This window comes from Tachyglossus aculeatus, chromosome 19 (assembly GCF_015852505.1).
Source record: "Tachyglossus aculeatus isolate mTacAcu1 chromosome 19, mTacAcu1.pri, whole genome shotgun sequence".
Lineage (NCBI taxonomy): Eukaryota > Metazoa > Chordata > Mammalia > Monotremata > Tachyglossidae > Tachyglossus > Tachyglossus aculeatus.
Genome location: NC_052084.1, coordinates 10,793,927 through 10,812,852, shown reverse-complemented (window position 1 = coordinate 10,812,852; position 18,926 = coordinate 10,793,927). Strand labels below are relative to the sequence as shown.

The following is an 18,926-nucleotide window of genomic DNA, read 5'->3' as shown; positions in this document are numbered from 1 at the left end:
CTTTAGATAATGAGTTACGATTTATAAAGAGGCCAGTTTATATGACAAATGGAGCAAACTGTAAAATTGGTGTGGTTATCTCCTTAAAGGAATTCTAACATACAATGTCCCAATAATCTCGAGTTTCTAAGGAAAACATTAGATTTTTCCATGTTGCAGAGCTCTAATGTACAGTTTGGGATCATTTTCCTTTTAATAGTGGAAGGCGACTGAGGGGTTAGCTGAGCTACAATATGAACCACATGAAAAATGGGCAACATGTGCCTTGTTGAATCCCAGGAAAACCAAAGCTATAATCAAATTAAGCATTAACATTGATTACATTTATTATCAGAAAGTTTTTTATTATAATGCGCAAAATCTGCTTAACACAGCCTTAGATTGTATTTACAGAATGGCAGCACAGCTTATGCAGGCTGAGATGAAGATGCCAGACTGGACGATTGAAGGTATAATCAGCATAATGTTTTTTGGAAAGGCAAAAGGAAACTATGCCATATGTTCACTTAAGCTGTAATTTTATGGAAAACTGGTTTGTTTTTCCTATGACATAGCTAAAATGCCCTCTCACTTACCAACCACAGTCTATTTATTTCATCTGCGGATTCCACATGCTTATGTACTGTGCACTACAGTGACCCCTCCTGGAGAATGAATCTGTAGTAGAAGGCCATTTAATAATAATAATAATAATAATAATAATAATAATAATAATAATGGCATTTATTAAGCACTTACTATGTGCAAAGCACTGTTCTAAGCGCTGGAGAGGTTACAAGGTGATCAGGTTGTCCCACGGGGGGCTCACAGTCTTCATCCCCATTTTCCAGATGAGGGAACTGAGGCCCAGAGAAGTGCTGTGACTTGCCCAAAGTCACACAGCTGACAATTGGCGGAGCAGGGATATGAACCCATGACCTCTGACTCCAAAGCCCAGGCTCTATCCACTGAGCCACGCTGCTTCTCTGTTTCACTGCTCATTTTTGCCTAGCTACATAATTTTGTGAAGAAATAACCCCAAATTCCATTTCTATTATCTCAAGGGCAAAGATTCTCTCAGAACATACATGGTCTTTGGACTATGATAATCAGTCAATGATATTTACTGAGCACTTACTGTTTGCAGCACAATATATTAACCACTTAGGGCAGTAAAATACGAAAGAGTTGGTAGGCACAGTCCCTGAAGAGTTTGCAATCTAGTGGAAAATACTTAGCCTGTGATCCCCATGTGGGACAGGGACTGTGTCTGATTAACTTCTATCTACCTAGTCCTTATCAGAGGAAACAGCATGGCGTAGTGGAAAGATCAAGAGCCTGGGAGTCGGAGGACCTGGGTTCCCATCCCAGCTCTGCTGTGTGACCTTGGGCATGTCATTTAACTTCTCTGTGCCTCAGCTTCCTCCACTGTAAAATGGGTATTCAATGCCTGTTCTCCCTCTTACTTAGACTGTGAGCCACATGTGGGTCAGGGACTCTGATCAACTGATTTTGTTGCATCTACCCCAGCGCTTAATATGGTCCTTGGCACATAGTAAGTGCTTAACAAATATCACTATTATTATTATCATCATTATTGTTGTCCAAGGCCTGGGTGAGTGAGACTGCAAATCCAGCTCAAAGGCTGGTGGGGGTGAACACCTGCATTTCTCCCATGGGGACTGTCCCTACCTATATTCATATGTGCTTGATACGAAATATGTTACCTGATGTCTAAAAGCACTGATTCTAAGCACTAAGGTTATTACCTGATTTCTCAGAGATTCAGAAAGAGTAACTACTTCAATCTGCCAAGACTGTTCCAAGATTGCAAGCTCCTTCCACTTCATCACAAAGAGAATGAAGCTTGAATTTTAGCAATGTTCCAATCACCTTTGTAAATTATAGCCTGGCACTATAAAATCATGGACTCTTTAAAAACAATTCATAACACCCATAAGGGCATCTGAGATGGAACCACCAACCTATGCTTGTTATTAGTGTGGCACATTCCTGTTTTAATCTATTGCTAGCTAGTGTGTTAACCTTCTTTAGCTCCAAATTAATGAGGCCCCTAATGTATTTTCATTGGGAGGTTGAGCAGTCAAACTCATTTAGTTAGTGAAAACTACAAAAATCACTTTCTTGTGAAATCTGAAACTAGCAGCTCCAATGAACTAATGATCGCAGTATGAACCGTTTTATGTACCACTGAAAATAAAGATAACCTGTAAATGTAAAATTTGAACTGCATAAACCATGCATTAATATGCTTCCATCTGTAAAACAAAATGACTGTCAGAAAAAAACAGACAAACCTTATACATAAAAATGATAATTAGCTGGGCGCTGCCCATTCTTCACTGTGTTTTCAGATAATGGGTTCTCGTATAAGGAGAATTTCCACTGAAGTCAATGGGATGGGCATGCTAGAGCTGATGTATCAGGCAAACAGAAGTTTGAGTGTATGTGGAAAGCCAGATACACTTCATGTACTTACATGGCTTTTTGGCTGGCTGAACTAGCTGAGGGTTCAGGTATGGACTGTTCTCTGCATCTATTCTGCGCTTGTACTTCTGGCGACCTCCACGTACTCTATCAAGGCGCACACCTAAAGTGGAAGAGAGAAAAACAGTGGCTTACTATTTCAGGCAACACTTTTTCCAGTTGGGATCAAGAGATACTTTCCTAGAAGCTGGGGCTCTTTGGAGGTTACCAGATCCCTCAAATAGCAAGAGAGTTAGGGAAAGTAGCAAAACTGGCAGTAGATGTCTGCTGCAGTGCTGAGAGTCTTGTGGGGCTCAGACCTGCAGTCCTAGCTCTTCTCAAGTAGCAGGACATTCTTAGCCCTCTAGTTCTGGGCCTTATAATGCAGGGCAGCCTTTGTTTCAAAGCAAAAGTCAATTTTCCATAGCACCATCGGAAGTGAAATGCTACTTGCAGATAGATAATCCACTGAAATCCTTACAAGCTCCAAATGTTAGTAAGCACGTCCTTAATTTGGCAACGTTTATGAGCCACAGGGGATATAAGTGGTGCTAGAATAAACTGGCATCAGTTACAAGCCCGTATCAATAAACTGTCGTCTGTAAATATTTCCACATATGCTTGTGATTATGCATTCACAATGATTTCATGATGCAAACACAGAGTGAGTGACCAGACTGTAGGAGCAAGAAGGGACAGTTTTGAGGCCAGCATCAAAGAACCGACTCTAGAATTCTTTGGACAACATTGAGGATACATAAGACACTTGGCTTTAGATAAATGGCTAAAGTGGTGGCCCCACATGACATCAAAGAGGTCTTAATCAAATCACTGGACAATATCCTTCCACTATTTAAATAGAAAGGATGAATGTGTGATTTAACCTGCTATATTAAGAGAGCTTGTATCTCAGAACTGAAATAATAGAAGGGCAACCTGCGATCACCTACAATAAGTCATACACTTTCTCACCTTCAACATTTGGTCGTAGCTTCTCTTTTCTATTTTTAAGCATGCCTTCACTTTGGACTTTACTTATTCTTCATTTCCTACTCTGCTTCTTCTATTACGTACTCTCCTTAATCCTTCTTTAAAGCCTCATCAAAGGTCGTGCTGATTTTTGAAGAGATGTCTTTGGTTTTAAAACAAATAAAAACAGTATTCCTGCATATTCATCTGGTATAGAACTCATCCTAGCTAGTTTTTAAGGAATAACAAACTCAAATTTGGATATCTAAAGAAATAGCAAGATTCATCTAAATATTTATGTCATATATAGTCCACCCAGTCTGAATTTCCAGGGTAGCACTGGATATGGTAAGTGGGAAAGGTGAGCGGGATGCTCAGCCTCTAGACTGTAAGCTCATTATGAACAGTGCTAAGCACTTAGTACAGTGTTCTGCACACAGTAAGAGCTCAATAACCCTCCCCACTCCCCCAGCCCTAACTCCTTCCCCTCCCCACAGCACCTGTATATATGTTTGTACAGATTTATTACTCTATTTACTTTACTTGTACATATTTACTATTCTATTTATAGTGTTAATGATGTGCATCTAGCTTTACTTCTATTTATTCTGATGACACCTGTCCACATGTTTTGTTTTGCATTTGTTAAGCGCTTACTATGTGCAGAGCACTGTTCTAATCACTGGGGGGGGGGGCAGAATACAAGGTGATCAAGTTGTCCCACCTGGGGTTTACAGTCTTAATCCCCATTTTCCAGATGAGGTAACTGAGGCTTAGAGAAGTGAAGTGACTTGTCCAAGGTCACACAGCACACATGTGGTGGAGCTGGGATTCGAACCCATGACCTCTGACTCCAAAGCCCGGGCTCTTTCCACTGAGCCACACTGCTTCTCTAGACTGTGAGCCCATTGTTGGGTAGGGACCGCCTCTATAGGTTGCCAACTTGTACTTCCCAAGTGCTAGTACAGTGCTCTGAACACAGTAAGCGCTCAATAAATACGATTGAATGAATGAATAAATGAATGACTGAATGAACAGGGAATGTGTCTGTTAAGTTGCTATATTGTGCACTGCTTAGTACAGTGCTCTGCACACAGTAAGCACTCAGTAAGTATGATTGATTGAAACACAGGAGAAAGGAGGACCTGGGTCCTGTTCCCAGCTCTGACAAGTCACTTTAACTGAGGCACAGAGAAGTAATAATAATAATAATAATAATGGCATTTATTAAGCACTCACTATGTGCAAAGCACTGTTCTAAGCGCTGGAGAGGTTACAAGGTGATCACGTTGTCCCACAGGGGGCTCACAGTCTTAATCTCCATTTTACAGATGAGGTGACTGAGGCACAGAGAAGTTAAGTGACTTGCCCAAAGTCACACAGCTGACAACTGGCAGAGTCAGGATTTGAACTCATGACCTCTGACTGCAAAGCCCGTCATGCTCTTTCCACTGAGCCACGCTGCTTCTCTAAGTGACTTGCCCAAGGTCACACAGCAGATATGTGGTGGAGGTGGGATTAGAACCCATGAACTCTGACTCCCAAGCCCGTACTCTTTCCACTGAGCCACGCTGCTTCTCTATATTTTTATTTTGTATATTTTTATATATATCTTTATTTTTTTCCCACTGAAACTAAGGATATCTAACTTGGCACAACACACTTCTCCATTTGAAAAGAAAGAAAAAGATGAAATATGTGAAATGAAGTATTAAGGGCACGTTATGTGATGTAATATTTGAAAATGACTTCAGCTACAGATCTAATACTTCTACAGATCTGACAATAGACTCAGGCATTTAATAATTTATTTATCTAAACAAATAGAAAATAATCTGTGCCTGATGATGGCCAGTTTGGTGTATGCACATACACACCTGAATATTAAGTTCTCATGATCAAGGCAGAATTAGTGCTGAATAAATACAATTAATTGCTAAAATATTAAAAGGATGGCAATAAACTATTTGTGAAATTTCCAATTCACCCACTTTACCCTTTTTATTAATTGAGGAAAATATTTCAACTAAAGCATGAAAAATCCCCAATCAATAGCTGGTAACTGAATAACACCCATGCCATTGATGAGATTGTAAAAGAGGCTTCCCAGCATTTAAAGAAAAACAGAAGGAAAATGAATTCTGCATAATTCAGATATCATCCTTCTTCCTGCTTGGGAGCAGATTTCTTGGAGATAAAAGATGAATCACATAGGATAGAAGTATATTTAATCAAAAAGTAATGGCACCAACAAATTAAAATAATATAAATCTACGAGGATGAACAATGTTTTACCACTTTGGCAGTTCGCAGGCACCCGTTTGTGCTGTTCTCTCTATTCAAAAGAAGTACAAAGGAAAATGTTTCCCAAACAAAAATCCTCTTTGGAATGAAAGAGAAACCATTTCACTAATGAAAATTTGGTACCAAAGAGTGATAACTTTTACAGACATTTAGAAAATCATTCATCCCAATGCTTTTACTATGTTACACACCACAAAGGAAAAGAGGAGCAATGGAGTTTTAAAAATTGTAAAACACTGTTACAGTCAATATTATACATACTTAACCTTTTTCATAGCCTCCTAGACTGTAAGCTCACTATGGACAAGGAACATGTCTACCAACTCTTATATTGTGCTCTCCCAAATGCTTAGTACAGCGCTGTGCACACAGTAATTTCTCAATAACTACGATTGATTCAAATACTGAATCTGCCTCTGTAGCCATTAACAATAATAACTGGTTAAGCACTTATGTGCCAAGCACTGTAATGAGTGCAGGGGTAGATACGAGAAGCAGCGTGGCTCAGTGGAAAAGAGCCCGGGCTTTGGAGTCAGAGGTCAAGGGTTCAAATTCCGACTCTGCCAATTGTCAGCTGTGTGACTTTAGGCAAGTCACTTAACTACTCTGTGCTTCAGTGACCTCATCTGTAAAATGGGGATGAAGACTGTGAGCCCCATGTGGGACAACCTGATCATCTTGTAACCTCCCCAGTGCTTAGAACAGTGCTTTGCACATAGTAAGTGCTTAATAAATGCCATTATTATTATTATCATTATTATTATTATACAAAATAATAAAGAAATCATACATCTTAGTTTCGGGCCTTACAAAACTGAACTGGCCAGAGTTGGCCATGAGACCAAAATATTCTACAAGGCAGATAAACCCTGCTCACTAGGCAAACTCCTTCAGCCCAAAGCCTCCTTTGGTCAGCATATTTAAAAATGGTTGTTGGCTTAGACTCAGGGGCAAAATGTTAATTATTTTACTCTCTATTAATCTTGAAAAATAAAGCGATTTCTTACTAGCACAGAAAATATTTTTTTTTTACCTCAGAGAAAAAGGGTTCCCTTGGCTAAGTTTCCAAGATACAGAATAATGTTCCTGAACAACGGTACAGTGAGTACATTAATTAAATGGACTCGCAGGATGCTACAATGAAGATGCATGCACATAATAACGGGAACAGATAGCTACGGTTTCTTGTTTGCAATTCCTATAGGTTCTTGCATTTAATAAATGCTATTGGACATTACTTTTAAAAAAAAGGATCTGGAAAAGCAGATCTATCCTGAGCTATCCTTTAGGTGACTGGGAATAAGATAACTAGTGCAGAACTGCATTTGAGAAGCAGAACAGCCTAATGGATAGAGCACAGGCCTAGGGGTCGGGAGGACCTGGGTTTTGACCCCAGCTCTGCCACTTGTCTGCTGTGTGACCTCGTGAAAGTCATTTAACTTCTCTGTGCCTCAATTACCTAATATTTAAAGTGGGGATTAAGACTGGACTGTGTCCAACCAAATTAGCTCGCATCTACTCCAGTGCTTAGTACGATGCCTGGCACAGAGTCAGTGCTTAAATACCATTTTTTTAAAATGAGGTTCTTCTCCTTAGTTAGCAGTATCCTTGAATTCACCAAAGATGTGGTTGTCCAAATGTAGCTACTGGATAGGTCTGAGGGAAGGAAGGGGAAGTTAGAATGGGAGGGGGAGGAAGGGAGTTTAGTCTACCACTTTGAAAGGACTGCTTCTGAGTCAAATGGCAAGCATGTTGGCTAACAGGAGCTGCCTATGTTATAAAAGTGCCCAGATGATTTGGTTTTCCTCTGTACCTGGGGGCTGGGTTTATAGGCACAAAGGAGTAAGTTGAGCTCAAGAGATTAATAGTGCATGCAGGAGCAGAATTTGGGATTCGGGTCTTGCCATAGAATCCAATTCAATGAAACACAATTTCCTAGACTCCCTGGAAGTCTCTAGTGGGTACAACAATTGACGGAAGAAAGCGAGCACAACTGGCAATCTCCCTATTCGACTTTGGAAATCACCAAGTGACCAGAAGAGTTGCTCTGGGTTAGCCACTGACCCAATCTAAATTCTCCTGGTACTTTAATACACGCTGAATCAAGAATTTTTTCCTTAAATCTAAATTCAAGAGTCTTTTGTAAAATTTTAACCCCATTTCCTCCTATTGAGTGTTCTGTGGAAATGGAGAACAGTTTATCAATCAGTAGTATTTACTGAGCGCAGCAGAGCACTGTACTAAGAACTTGAGAGACTGCAGTAGGGTTGGGAGTCACAATCCCTGCCTTCAATCTTTACCTTTAAATATAGAAGGGGTGACAGATACTAAAATAAGTTACAGGTACGCAGGCTAATTCTGCTGCATTGTATTCTCCCAATCACTTAGAACAGTATTCTGCACACAGTAAGCACTCAATAAATACCATTGATTCATAGGGGAAGTTTAAAGAAATATACTTAGGTACTCTGAGAGGGCTGAAGAGGTAAGCAGTTAAGGGCTTAGTAAGTGAGGCCTCATGGGTATAGGTGACAAGGAAGTGTTAAAGGAGGCAAATAGGTTGGGCGAGATTAGCAATGTCAGGGAATGCCTCCCGGAAGAGACGTGAGTTTTAGAATTTCTGATCTACTGAATTACCCAAGCAAGTTGTTGAGCTATCACTTGTCTACTTATACGGAAGCACAAATGCACTGCTCAGAAAAAACTGAAACCTCACCTACAGATGCAAAATGCACGCTCATTAGATTGGCAACATCTTTGAGGACTGAGCTCTCTCATCAAAGAATATAAAAGCCAAGACACTTTAAAGCTTCCTTGTTCTTCAACCCAATTAACAATTTGTATCCTGTGACCTATCTGCCCTGCTAAATATATTATTTTGTGTAGTGTGAAAAGTCACAAAGGCTTTTCTCTATTTCCTTTTACATTTGCATATTAAAGGTACCTACCGACTGTGGTGCCTAAAATCCATTGTCCTAGGGTGTGTGCTTGTGTAGTTCTAATAAGGACACATTGTTTTTTTTATAATAAGGGTCTCACCAAAGGTTGGAGGTTTGAAAATGACCAAGAGGTAAATGTTCATCCAAAGAATTGTTGTTCGATTGGAAGAAAAGTTGTTCTATCTGCAGCATGAAGCCCTAATCTCTGACACATACAAGTACAAATTAGGTCATCTGCAACAGGTGACAAGTTTTAATTGAATGTCTTCTGTCTGCAATTCTGACAAAAGGTGAATGGAAATAAATGAGTCTGGCAAGACAGCCCTGAGCTTTACAATACCCAATATCTCATTATTTTTAAACAGCTATCTATAAACTGATGCTGACAAGCCTTGAACCTTTTATTTCTGCTCAAGATGAGGTGCCTGGGTGGGGAAAAAAAAGAAAAAGGACAACCAGAACATTGTATTAAGCAAGCAATGCCCACCATTATTACCTCCCCAATGCAGTTAAAGGAAATCTCCCATTGAAGAGGTGCTATGTCTTACTTTGCTTTCTGTCACAAGAAAAGGAAAATCACAATAATAAAAAAAAGACCAACTGCATTTAAAAATCACGGGGGCTTTAAAGAGATATGGAAAAAAAATTCCCTTCTTCATTTTGAAAAATCAAAATCTTTGTTGAGTTCTTTGAGGAGGTTCTGTTAATACAAATTCTGTCAATTTCAACCTTTATTCTGTGGCCACTAACTAACTGTGTTGGCCAAGTCTGCATGGTCCTTGAAAATGGAATTCATTTATTTCAGTCCTGGTCAACAAGAAAAACTTGCCACTAATTAAATTACCCTTCATACTTCCTGACTGGTCTGGAAGTCTACCTGATTGATAGCTGCTAGCCTCTCTCTATATGACCAGATTACACCACTGCTACTCTGTTAGGGCACCAGGAACCAGCTAAGAAGCATGGCAGATTACAGTGGGGTGATGAGGAAAAGTTGCATGCTGGAAACCCCAAAATGCTCTCTGAACCAGGCAGATTTAAAGGCTAGTGTCTCCCAGGTTCTGAAGGAAGGCAAGTAGCATTACAAATCAGAAAATAAAATTGAGGTGATGCTCTCTGCAAATGATTGGCGATAATGGTTTGACTTGCTATAATATATGTAGAGTCTGCTCAGAAATGGAAATTGATTGCAAATTCTGGCAATCAAGTGGGAAAGTCACTTCTCTGTGCCTCAGTTACCTCATCTGTAAAATGGGGATTAAGACTGAAACAAACTCTATCCAATCTGATTAGCTTGTATCTGCCTCCATGCTTAGGACAGTGCCTGGCACATAGTAAGTGCTTAACACATACCATTAAAAAATCCTTTCCAAACAATTACACCATGCCCTGTGCAGTCTGTTGCTATTTAGTAGTACCCTTAGTAATAATCTACTGATAATTATTTTCAGTAATAATTTTCAATAATCTGACAATTGACAATTAAATGTGACAGTGTCACCTTCAGATGAAACAATAATAAGAAGAATAATTATACACAGCATTCTTAGGAATGTACTGTATGAACAGAAACACAAATATCTGGGCAAAATAACAATCCTTTGGTAAAATTAATAAAAGCAGAAGGCAAAACAGCAAGATTCAATGTTTCAGATTTTACATTTACAGCTCATGTCTTGTTTCTAGGATAGAGACATAAGAGACTGTTGACTTGGAAGCCAGAGACAGGAACTCCAAAAAGTAACTCAAAGTCAAATGTCCTGGAAGTCTGGAGGTCAGAAGGTCCTAATCCTTGAGAATCTGGATTAAACTGGTAACCAGTGAAGCTTGTGAAGAGTTTGTGAGATTTGCTGGTGACAACTCTAATAGGCAAGAACCCTAACTGCATGGTTCTGGCCCATTTGCTAGCGATTCACAAGAGATACAGGAAGATCGAAATGAAATGCATTATAGGAATCAGACTGTGAAGTATTGATAGCCTGAATCAAGACTCAATAACCTTTCCCCAAAGAACAAAATGTAGTTCAGCAATATTTCTATGATATTAACACAGCTGGTCATTTGATGGATGATGGATATAAAGTTTTCACAGAAAATTTCACGGGGTTCCAAATATTACTGTCAGCACGGGGGACACAGACTGGGGCTCTAGATCCTGTATGGAGAGATATTCTCTATAGCAGCTGGGAAGAAATGAGAAAGAAAGTTAGGAGGGCCTGGGTTCTAATTCCAGCTCTGCCTCTTGACTGCTATGTGACCTTGGGTAAGTCACTTAATTTCTCGGGGCCTCAGTTACCTCATCTGTGAAATGGGGATTAAGCCCTCCTAACTCTGATATATACTGTGAGCCCAATATAGGGCAGGGGACGGCGGTGAAACTCTGAATATCATGTACCTACCCCAGTGCTTGACACATACAAAGTGCTTAATAAGTACCATTTAAAGAAAATAATTGCTCCATTCTGCTGGAAAATTAGGGAATGTCCATCTAATGTAAGAAGTTGGGACATAACACGATGCAGTGCCAAAATAAATGGCTGCTTGCACATGCCCTTGCCACTGGACATGGGTGGAGTACTAATGTAAGTAAAACAATGTAGGGGGTTTTAAGAACACAGATATGATTACTTCTTTTGAAAGAAACCTCCCTCTCTTGAACACAAGAGAAATATCTGTTCAATCCCTGAAAAACTGATTGGCATGCTAACATTTCCTTCCAAAATACATTGCTTATTTTTTTCTTAATCATTTAATCATTTAAAAGGAGATTTCAAGTGGAATATGTTTCAGTGGGTTATTTCAAATAAGTGTCCCAGAACACGAAGGATCCTCTGGATCAAAAGTTGTCCCTGAAATTGGGGAAAATAAGACATCATAGGCAAAGTGAATGAGATATGTAAAAATTAAAGTGGACATTCTGAAAAAATGAAAAGAGACCATATTGATTTGGGGAAGGTAAAGAAACCTGACTCATGAGACATGCTAGGAAAGAGGTCCCTTCTGGTAAACTGCCAGAAAATAAGTATATTTTCCCTGCAGTTATTAAGCCACGAAGGAAAGATAAGAACAGGCCTGAAGATGTTTACAGAAACTGCAGAAGCCTTAAAACAAGTTTCTAGATCACTGACTATCCTTTGACAGACAGGACAGCCGAAGCCATGAACACATTGTTATTTGGTATATGTATATAATTCTGAGAAAAATGAGTCAGGCATTTATGTTCTGGATTGATACGACTATCATTTGACAGAAGTCCTTTGCTGCCAGGAGGAGATCAAGGTGTCTCTTTAGAGGGGCTATTTCATACGAAAGGCTCTGCAGAACTTCAGGGGTTTTGCTTCTTCCCGTAACTGCCTTTAATACGCTACTTTCACCCACCTTCTCACCCGCGTTCCGTCCCTGTCAGAGCCTCAGTGACTCTTTCCACTCTCTTCGGCTTCACAGCCCCCATTCTCAAGGTCTCACATCTCTGCTACCATCCTTTCAGCTGAAAAGAGCCGGCTAGGAACTCCCTGGAGCCTGTCAACCCTGTGCCCCAGTCAGTCACTGGGGTTGCTGCTGTGCAGCATGAGGCCTTCCCTCCATCTGCAGGGCTGGAGAGCACTGCCCTCGCCCACATCTGCATCCCTGCTGACCGAGGAAATGAGAGACCGTGAAATTGAACCCAAGTCTTCCGCATGGCAGGTCATGGCAGCGCTGCTACTGGGCCACCAAGTCGGCTCGTGAACATACCTTTGTGTCATAATAACATCGGTGACTGGGGGAAAAGCTCTGCTGAATCCACTAGTTTTCCTTCCGTTGTCTTGGGCAGGTTCACCGCACAAGTGTTCACTTGGAGCCACATTTTCAACAGGAAAAATCCAAACTATGTCAGGGACAGCCCACTCACATCTATTGCCCAGGTGCTCACTCTCTGAATCTCTCTCGATTACCTTTCCCCAGGTATGAGCCACACCCTTCTAGGGGCTTTGGTTTCAGGATTCTTAGGTGGCCAGGGAGCAACCCGGCAAAATCCAGTTTTCCTTTTATTTTTAGAAAAAGCGCACTAGCTTCCTCCTAATACCTCATCACATAACTTCAGCCCAAGAAGCCCACCAGCTTTAAACAGCACTCCAGAGAAATCTTTTCTATAACTAATACTTATGTGACTTAACAGGAGGTCTATTAGCAATATCACATTACCGGTACTGAATGGTGAATTAGGTTACCTAAGCCTTGTATATACCATTACAGTGGTCAATGCAGCTACTGGATATTTAATGTTAGGATTCTGAATTGAGCAACCACACGGAGTCAGTTAACTGAAAAGCAATTATTACTGAATATCATATGTTTAGAAGCTCCCTTTTATGCATCCATGTTGAACATCAAATTAATTTTATAAGCCAAATTGATTTTATATTAGTAAAACACAATGTATTTAGCAACAATTAGACAATAGGCCACGGCTATAAAATGATGACCCACTTTCAGACAGAAAAACTGGCAATTTTACTTTAATCTGTTAAGAAACATTTGGACCTTGAGTAGGTTAATAAATTATATATTTTAAACCAGACAAAGCTGATTCATGGTAAACTTCTCTTGCCACTGGACTAGATGCCTATCAAATTACTTATGAGGACAACATTATGGAAAATATCTACGATTAAAACTTTGTTCTTATTAAGATACATGAATATGTATGCAATTTTAGCCAAGCTAAATGAGCAAAAAAATGAATACATAAAGGAAAGCAGTTTGAGAAATCCTGTTTTCAAAGATGCATTTGAGAGAGCCGTAGTGAAGATAAAACATATATAATTTATTGAGAAAAACAAAAAGCAAAACTTTAAAGTCATTTTGGGGAAAGTAGTAGGAATAATTCAAGACATATGAAATAGGTACATTTGATGTCAAGAATGAATAGCTATTTAGAAGAGTTTTATTGAGGCACACTTTCCCGATAGAAATTCATTAGCTGTTTCAGTCACCAAGTTGTTACTTAATAAGCTACTTTGTTTAATAACAGAAAGCTGAAAGGAGGCCTCCTGCATATCTCTTGGATTGTTTTAGCAATCCCAATTTTTTGACTCACAATGTCAACTCAGCTGGTGGAAAGGGATATTGCCTACCCACAGGCCTGAGCAGAAGAAATGGTTGGTAGTAATTACAAAGCACTGTACTAAGCACTGCAGAGTGTGGGGTGGGGGAGAGAAGACACTACATTAGACATTAGACACTATTCAAGTCCTGGAGTGCAGTCACTGGAAATCAGCAGGAAAAGGGTCAGATTTTTGAGAACAGCCCTTTTCAAGATACCCAATGCTAAGTAAACAAACCATTTCACTACCACTTTACAAATAACAATGGTTTCTGGGTGTATCAAATGGTACCTGGCCTCCACAGATTAATGCTGCTGCCAATGACCCCAGCAGTTGGACATAAGCTTCAAAACTTTTACATCATGGTAATTTCCAAGGTCAAGCATTTCTAAATACTGTTAGTGATATCATATACAAGAACTTGTTCCACGTCGATCAATGATAAATTCATTACTTGAGTGCCTGATTTGAGAATTAATCTCAACTTACAACAAAATAGCTCTGGTAGTTGAGCTTGGTACCAAATGGTTGGGCTAATCTCGCTTTTCACTATAATATTTTGGAAGTATTAGGATGAAAAATTAGGGTGGCCTACAACACCCTCCCGCTTCACATCTGACAGATGATCACTCTCCCCATCTACAAAGCCTTATTAAAAGCACACATCCTCCAACAAGCCTTCTCCAACTAAGTCCTCATTCCTTCTTCTCCCACTCCCTTCTGTTCCACCCTTGCATTTGGATTTGCACCCTTTATTCATCCCTCCCTCAGCCCCGTAGCACTTATAATAATAATAATGATGGTATTTCTTAAGTGCTTACTATGTATGTGCAAAGCACTGTTCTAAGCACTGGGGAGGTTACAAGGTGATCAGGTTGTCCCACGGGGGGGCTCACAGTTTTAACCACCATTTTACAGATTAGGTAACTGAGGCACAGAGAAGTTAAGTGACTTGCCCAAAGTCACAGAGCTGACAGTTGGTGGAGCCAGGATACATACCCATTATGGATTCATTTATATTAATGTCTGTCTCCCCGTCTAGATAGTACACTTGTTGTGGGAAGAGAACTGTTATACTGCATTTTCCAAGGTGCTTAGTACAGTGTTCTCCCCAGAGTAAACTCTCAATAAATATGATTGATAAATGAATTACAGTTATTACAGTTGAAGATAATCATGACTTGAAGATTATGGAGATTTCAAAGAGGATAGATGCCCTGACCCTAGTGAGAAGCTGGAAAAATCACAGATTTGACTAGAAGTTATACACTTTCAATAGTATATTGGAAAAGTCGGAGACCTCAGACAAATCACTTTTAAAACCTTGTGCCTCAATTTCATCATGCCAAGGGATCCCCTAAAATCAATTAAGAAAAGGTGGGGGTTGTGCAGGGAAATCTAAGTACATATTCCACTAGCGTTTATAAACAGCAGAAATGAAAATATGCTTATCAAGACAAGAGGCAAAGGCTTAGAAACAATCAATGGGTTGCAAAAGGTCTACTGCAAATATTACAGCAAGTGTCTAATACAGCTAGCATTCTCTACCTCTGCTTCTGGAGAAAATTTCTCCCCTTCTGGAGAAAATTTCAAATATATATGCAACAGGCAGAAAACTTTTATTTTGCGATGGAGATGAGAGAGGGAGAAAGCGGGAAAGAAAGAGAATTAATTAATGACAATAATTCTAATAGGGACCAAACTGATTTCTTGATTTTTGAAAACGTCCTTTCAAGGAAAATGCTCAGTAATGAAAACAATATGGTCTGGGAACCATATGACAGGAAAAGGAATCCTAAATATACACTTACAGCAAAGCCCAACTTGCTCTTTTCCTCTCATCTCCTAAAGCAAATAGCTCTGGGGAGGAAGCGGGCTTTGGCAGCTGCAACAGAAGCCCATAGGTATTTTATGCCCTACAAAATTGTGTGTCACTTATAAGGAACATCAATATGCTTTCTGGGATAAAGACTCAGCTGGTGTTTATTGGAGAAAATCAAAGCAGACGGCAGTAAGGATAGATCTGATAAGGAAAACCCCTGAGAATAAATGTTGAATCCTTATTAATCTGTGATCTCAGATTTTTGAACATTTAAAACCACTGTCTAGGACTACGTATTAAGGTTTTACGAGAGAAAAGAAATAATGTAAGCATCAAGCACCTTATCAAGGAATTCACTAGAGATCAATGACATCACAGGAAATGTCAGTGTGTTAATAAGATGGGTACACAGAGCCTTATATTTCTTTTTCTCATTCTCTCTAACCCCAAATGTACGAACACCCATTCCTCTCGGTTACCATCACAGGATTAATGTGGAATTCTGTCTTTAGTGGTGAGACTGTGTAACTTCTCTTAGTTAGTGGACAGGAAAATTACATTTTAATTCATAAGACTAGGATGTTAGATAAAAATACTGATTCAGAGTAGTTGTTGAAAGTGTGTTCAAGTTCAATCAGTCGTATTTATTGAGTACTAACTGCAGGCAGAGCATTGTGCCAAGAATTTAGGAGAGTTCAGAATAACAGAATTGGTAGACATATTCTTCTCTGCCCACAAGTTTACTCGAGTCTTACAGTCTAGAGAGTTTACAGTAGTTAGTATGCTCATAAGAAATTCACAACAAATGAGTTCTACTATCTCATCTACCACTGGTGAGGTGAGTGGCCTAAGCTTACTAGTAATATTAATCATCATCATCATGGTATTTGTTACAGTGACAAGAACTGCACTAAGTGCTGAGTACATACAAAATAATCAAGTAGGAAAAATCTGTGTCCTACTGGAGGATCACAGTGTTGCCTAGTGAATACAGCCTGGGTCTGGGGGTCAGAAGGATCTGGGTTCTAATCCAGCCTTCACCACTTGTCTGCTGTGTGACCTTGGGCAAGTCACTTCCCTTCTCTGTGCCTCAGATACCTCATTTGTAAAATGGGGATTATGACCATGAGCCCCATGTGGGACATGGATTTTGTCCAACCTAATTAGATTGTATCTACTCCAGAGCTTAAGTACGGTGCCCGGAACATAGTAAGTGCTTATCAAATACCATTAAAAAAGTAGGAGGAGCAAATATTTAACTCCCATTTTACAGATGAGGAAACAGGCACAGAGAAGTGAACTGTTTGTAAACTTCTGTCAGACTAAATTGGAGCAGAGATTATGATGCAGTGATTCTTTCATTTACAGTTAAGAAGGAAGTTATTCTTCTGTCTCAGCGCTAAAGTCCTGTTTTGCTTAATTCATAAACTCTTTTTAAACCTTAAACATGAGCCAAATTTAATTTACAACAACCCGGAAACTCACTGAAATCAAAGAAAAGTGACAGTGTTCTGGGTCACTTCAGTACTGTAGAGCTTGGGCAATCATTCCTGAACTGTTTCCTTTCACACAGTAGAATGAAACTTTCACAGGAAAGTGGCCATGTTACCATGTAAAATGAAATTAATCAGACAAAAGACTGCCATTGATATATGTGGGTTTTGTTCCATTGGCTCATTGTGACTAGAATTCACTGTGCAGGCTTAATTAACGTAGAAAGGGTTGTAGTGATCGGTCTTCTGCTTCATTGTTTTTTCCTCAGTAACACAACCAAAATGGAAAGTGTTTTATTGTTAATTGTGATATAAAGAGAAAAAGAAAATGAGCCAAATCAATTACAGATCTTAGTGAATTCCATATGCTGGAGACACAACTTTAACTGTTTTAATTAAATAGTGATGGGCCTATTGTTTAAGGGCATTAAAAAGGCAATTCTAAACTCAAAGTCCTTTCTGTTTTTCCTAGGTGACCAGATATTCCCTGAATACATTTAATTTTATAGAAATCATCAAAGTTCTAAGTACCTGAGTAATAGTTACCCATTTTCTTTTTCCCTTAGAAATTGAACCAGTGACAAACTTTCTACTTGGTAATTTTATTTTAAAAAAAGCATGCTGACCATTATTAAATTAGGAATCATTAGGCTGGAACCACAAATGGGTTTAAATGAATAGCATGCTGGTCATAGCTGTACTGAAGACAACTCTAATAAAGAGAACATGTTCTCCCAATGGAAGACCTATACGTGGAAAATCTGGGGAGGATCTGAAGGAAAACTGGCAGATTAACTTTTTTAATTTCTTCCATTTTCAGAACCTAAAGCACTGTTTGTTGAAGGCAGTTGCCTTAAAGGGTGCTGGTATTCCCCAGAATGCTTACTGTGGGTTTTTTAACCACAGTTATGTGAGGAATTTTAATTTAGTTTTAACATGTGTTTGGTAAGCCTGTGCATTTCTTAAGATAAACTACATGAAAAAAATTTAAAACTACATCGCTGGTCTCAAATAAGTAATATTAATGATGGTATTTGTTAAGCGCTTACTATGTGCTGAGCAATGTTCTAAGTGCTGGGATAGAAACAAGGTTATCAGGTTGTCCCACGTGGGGCCCACAGTCTTAGTCCCCATTTTACAGATGAGGTAACTGAGGCATAGAGAAGTTAAGTGACTTGCCCAAAATCACACAGCTGACAAGTGGTGGAGCTGGGATTAGAACCCATGACCACTGATTCCCAAGTTCATGCTCTTTCCACTTAAGCCAGGTTTACAAGTAGGCATGTAACCCCTAGCTTTGGTTGGTGCAAATCTCTTCGTTCCACCAAGCTGACATATTCTACTCAAAATCATTACCAAGCTTCATTCTACATGACAGAGGCATGTAGCAAAAACATGGCTTCTTCCAGATTGTTTTATTAGGAAAACAAAGGGCTCTAGAGAAAAATGCAAATATAATGAGCCCTAGATAATTTTGTCAAGGATAAAATAAAATGGTACTGAAACAAAACTAGACCATAAGCTCCTTGAGGGCATGGATTGTGTCTACCAACTCTACTGTACTGAACTATTCTCAAGCACTTAGCACAGTGCTCTACACAAGTTAGTATTCAATAAATACCACTGACTGTATGACTGATGTTCGGTGTTCGGTGTTTAGGATCACTACATCACTGCAACTTGAAAAATCCAAAACAGATTAACTTCCATTTCATTATTTTTTGAGTACAACATGTGTTTTCGCATGGTTCTCCCTTGAAAACTACTCACCCCCAGGGTTAACTGGCTCACCAAGAAAGGCAGACAAGGAACAACATAAAACGTGATTACTGTTTTAGTTTTCCCTAAA

General features: G+C 39.4%; 1 protein-coding gene across 6 annotated transcripts in view; it reads right to left on the bottom strand.

The window, feature by feature from the left end:
- Positions 1-18,926, bottom strand: part of ESRRG (estrogen related receptor gamma) — a 449,507-nt gene that overhangs the window by 61,682 nt on the left and 368,899 nt on the right. For all 6 annotated transcript variants that reach the window (XM_038760932.1, XM_038760933.1, XM_038760936.1 and 3 more), the window contains one exon: positions 2,480-2,590. In XM_038760932.1, coding sequence (XP_038616860.1) covers positions 2,480-2,590 — 111 coding nt within the window. The remainder of the gene's footprint in view (positions 1-2,479; positions 2,591-18,926) is intronic.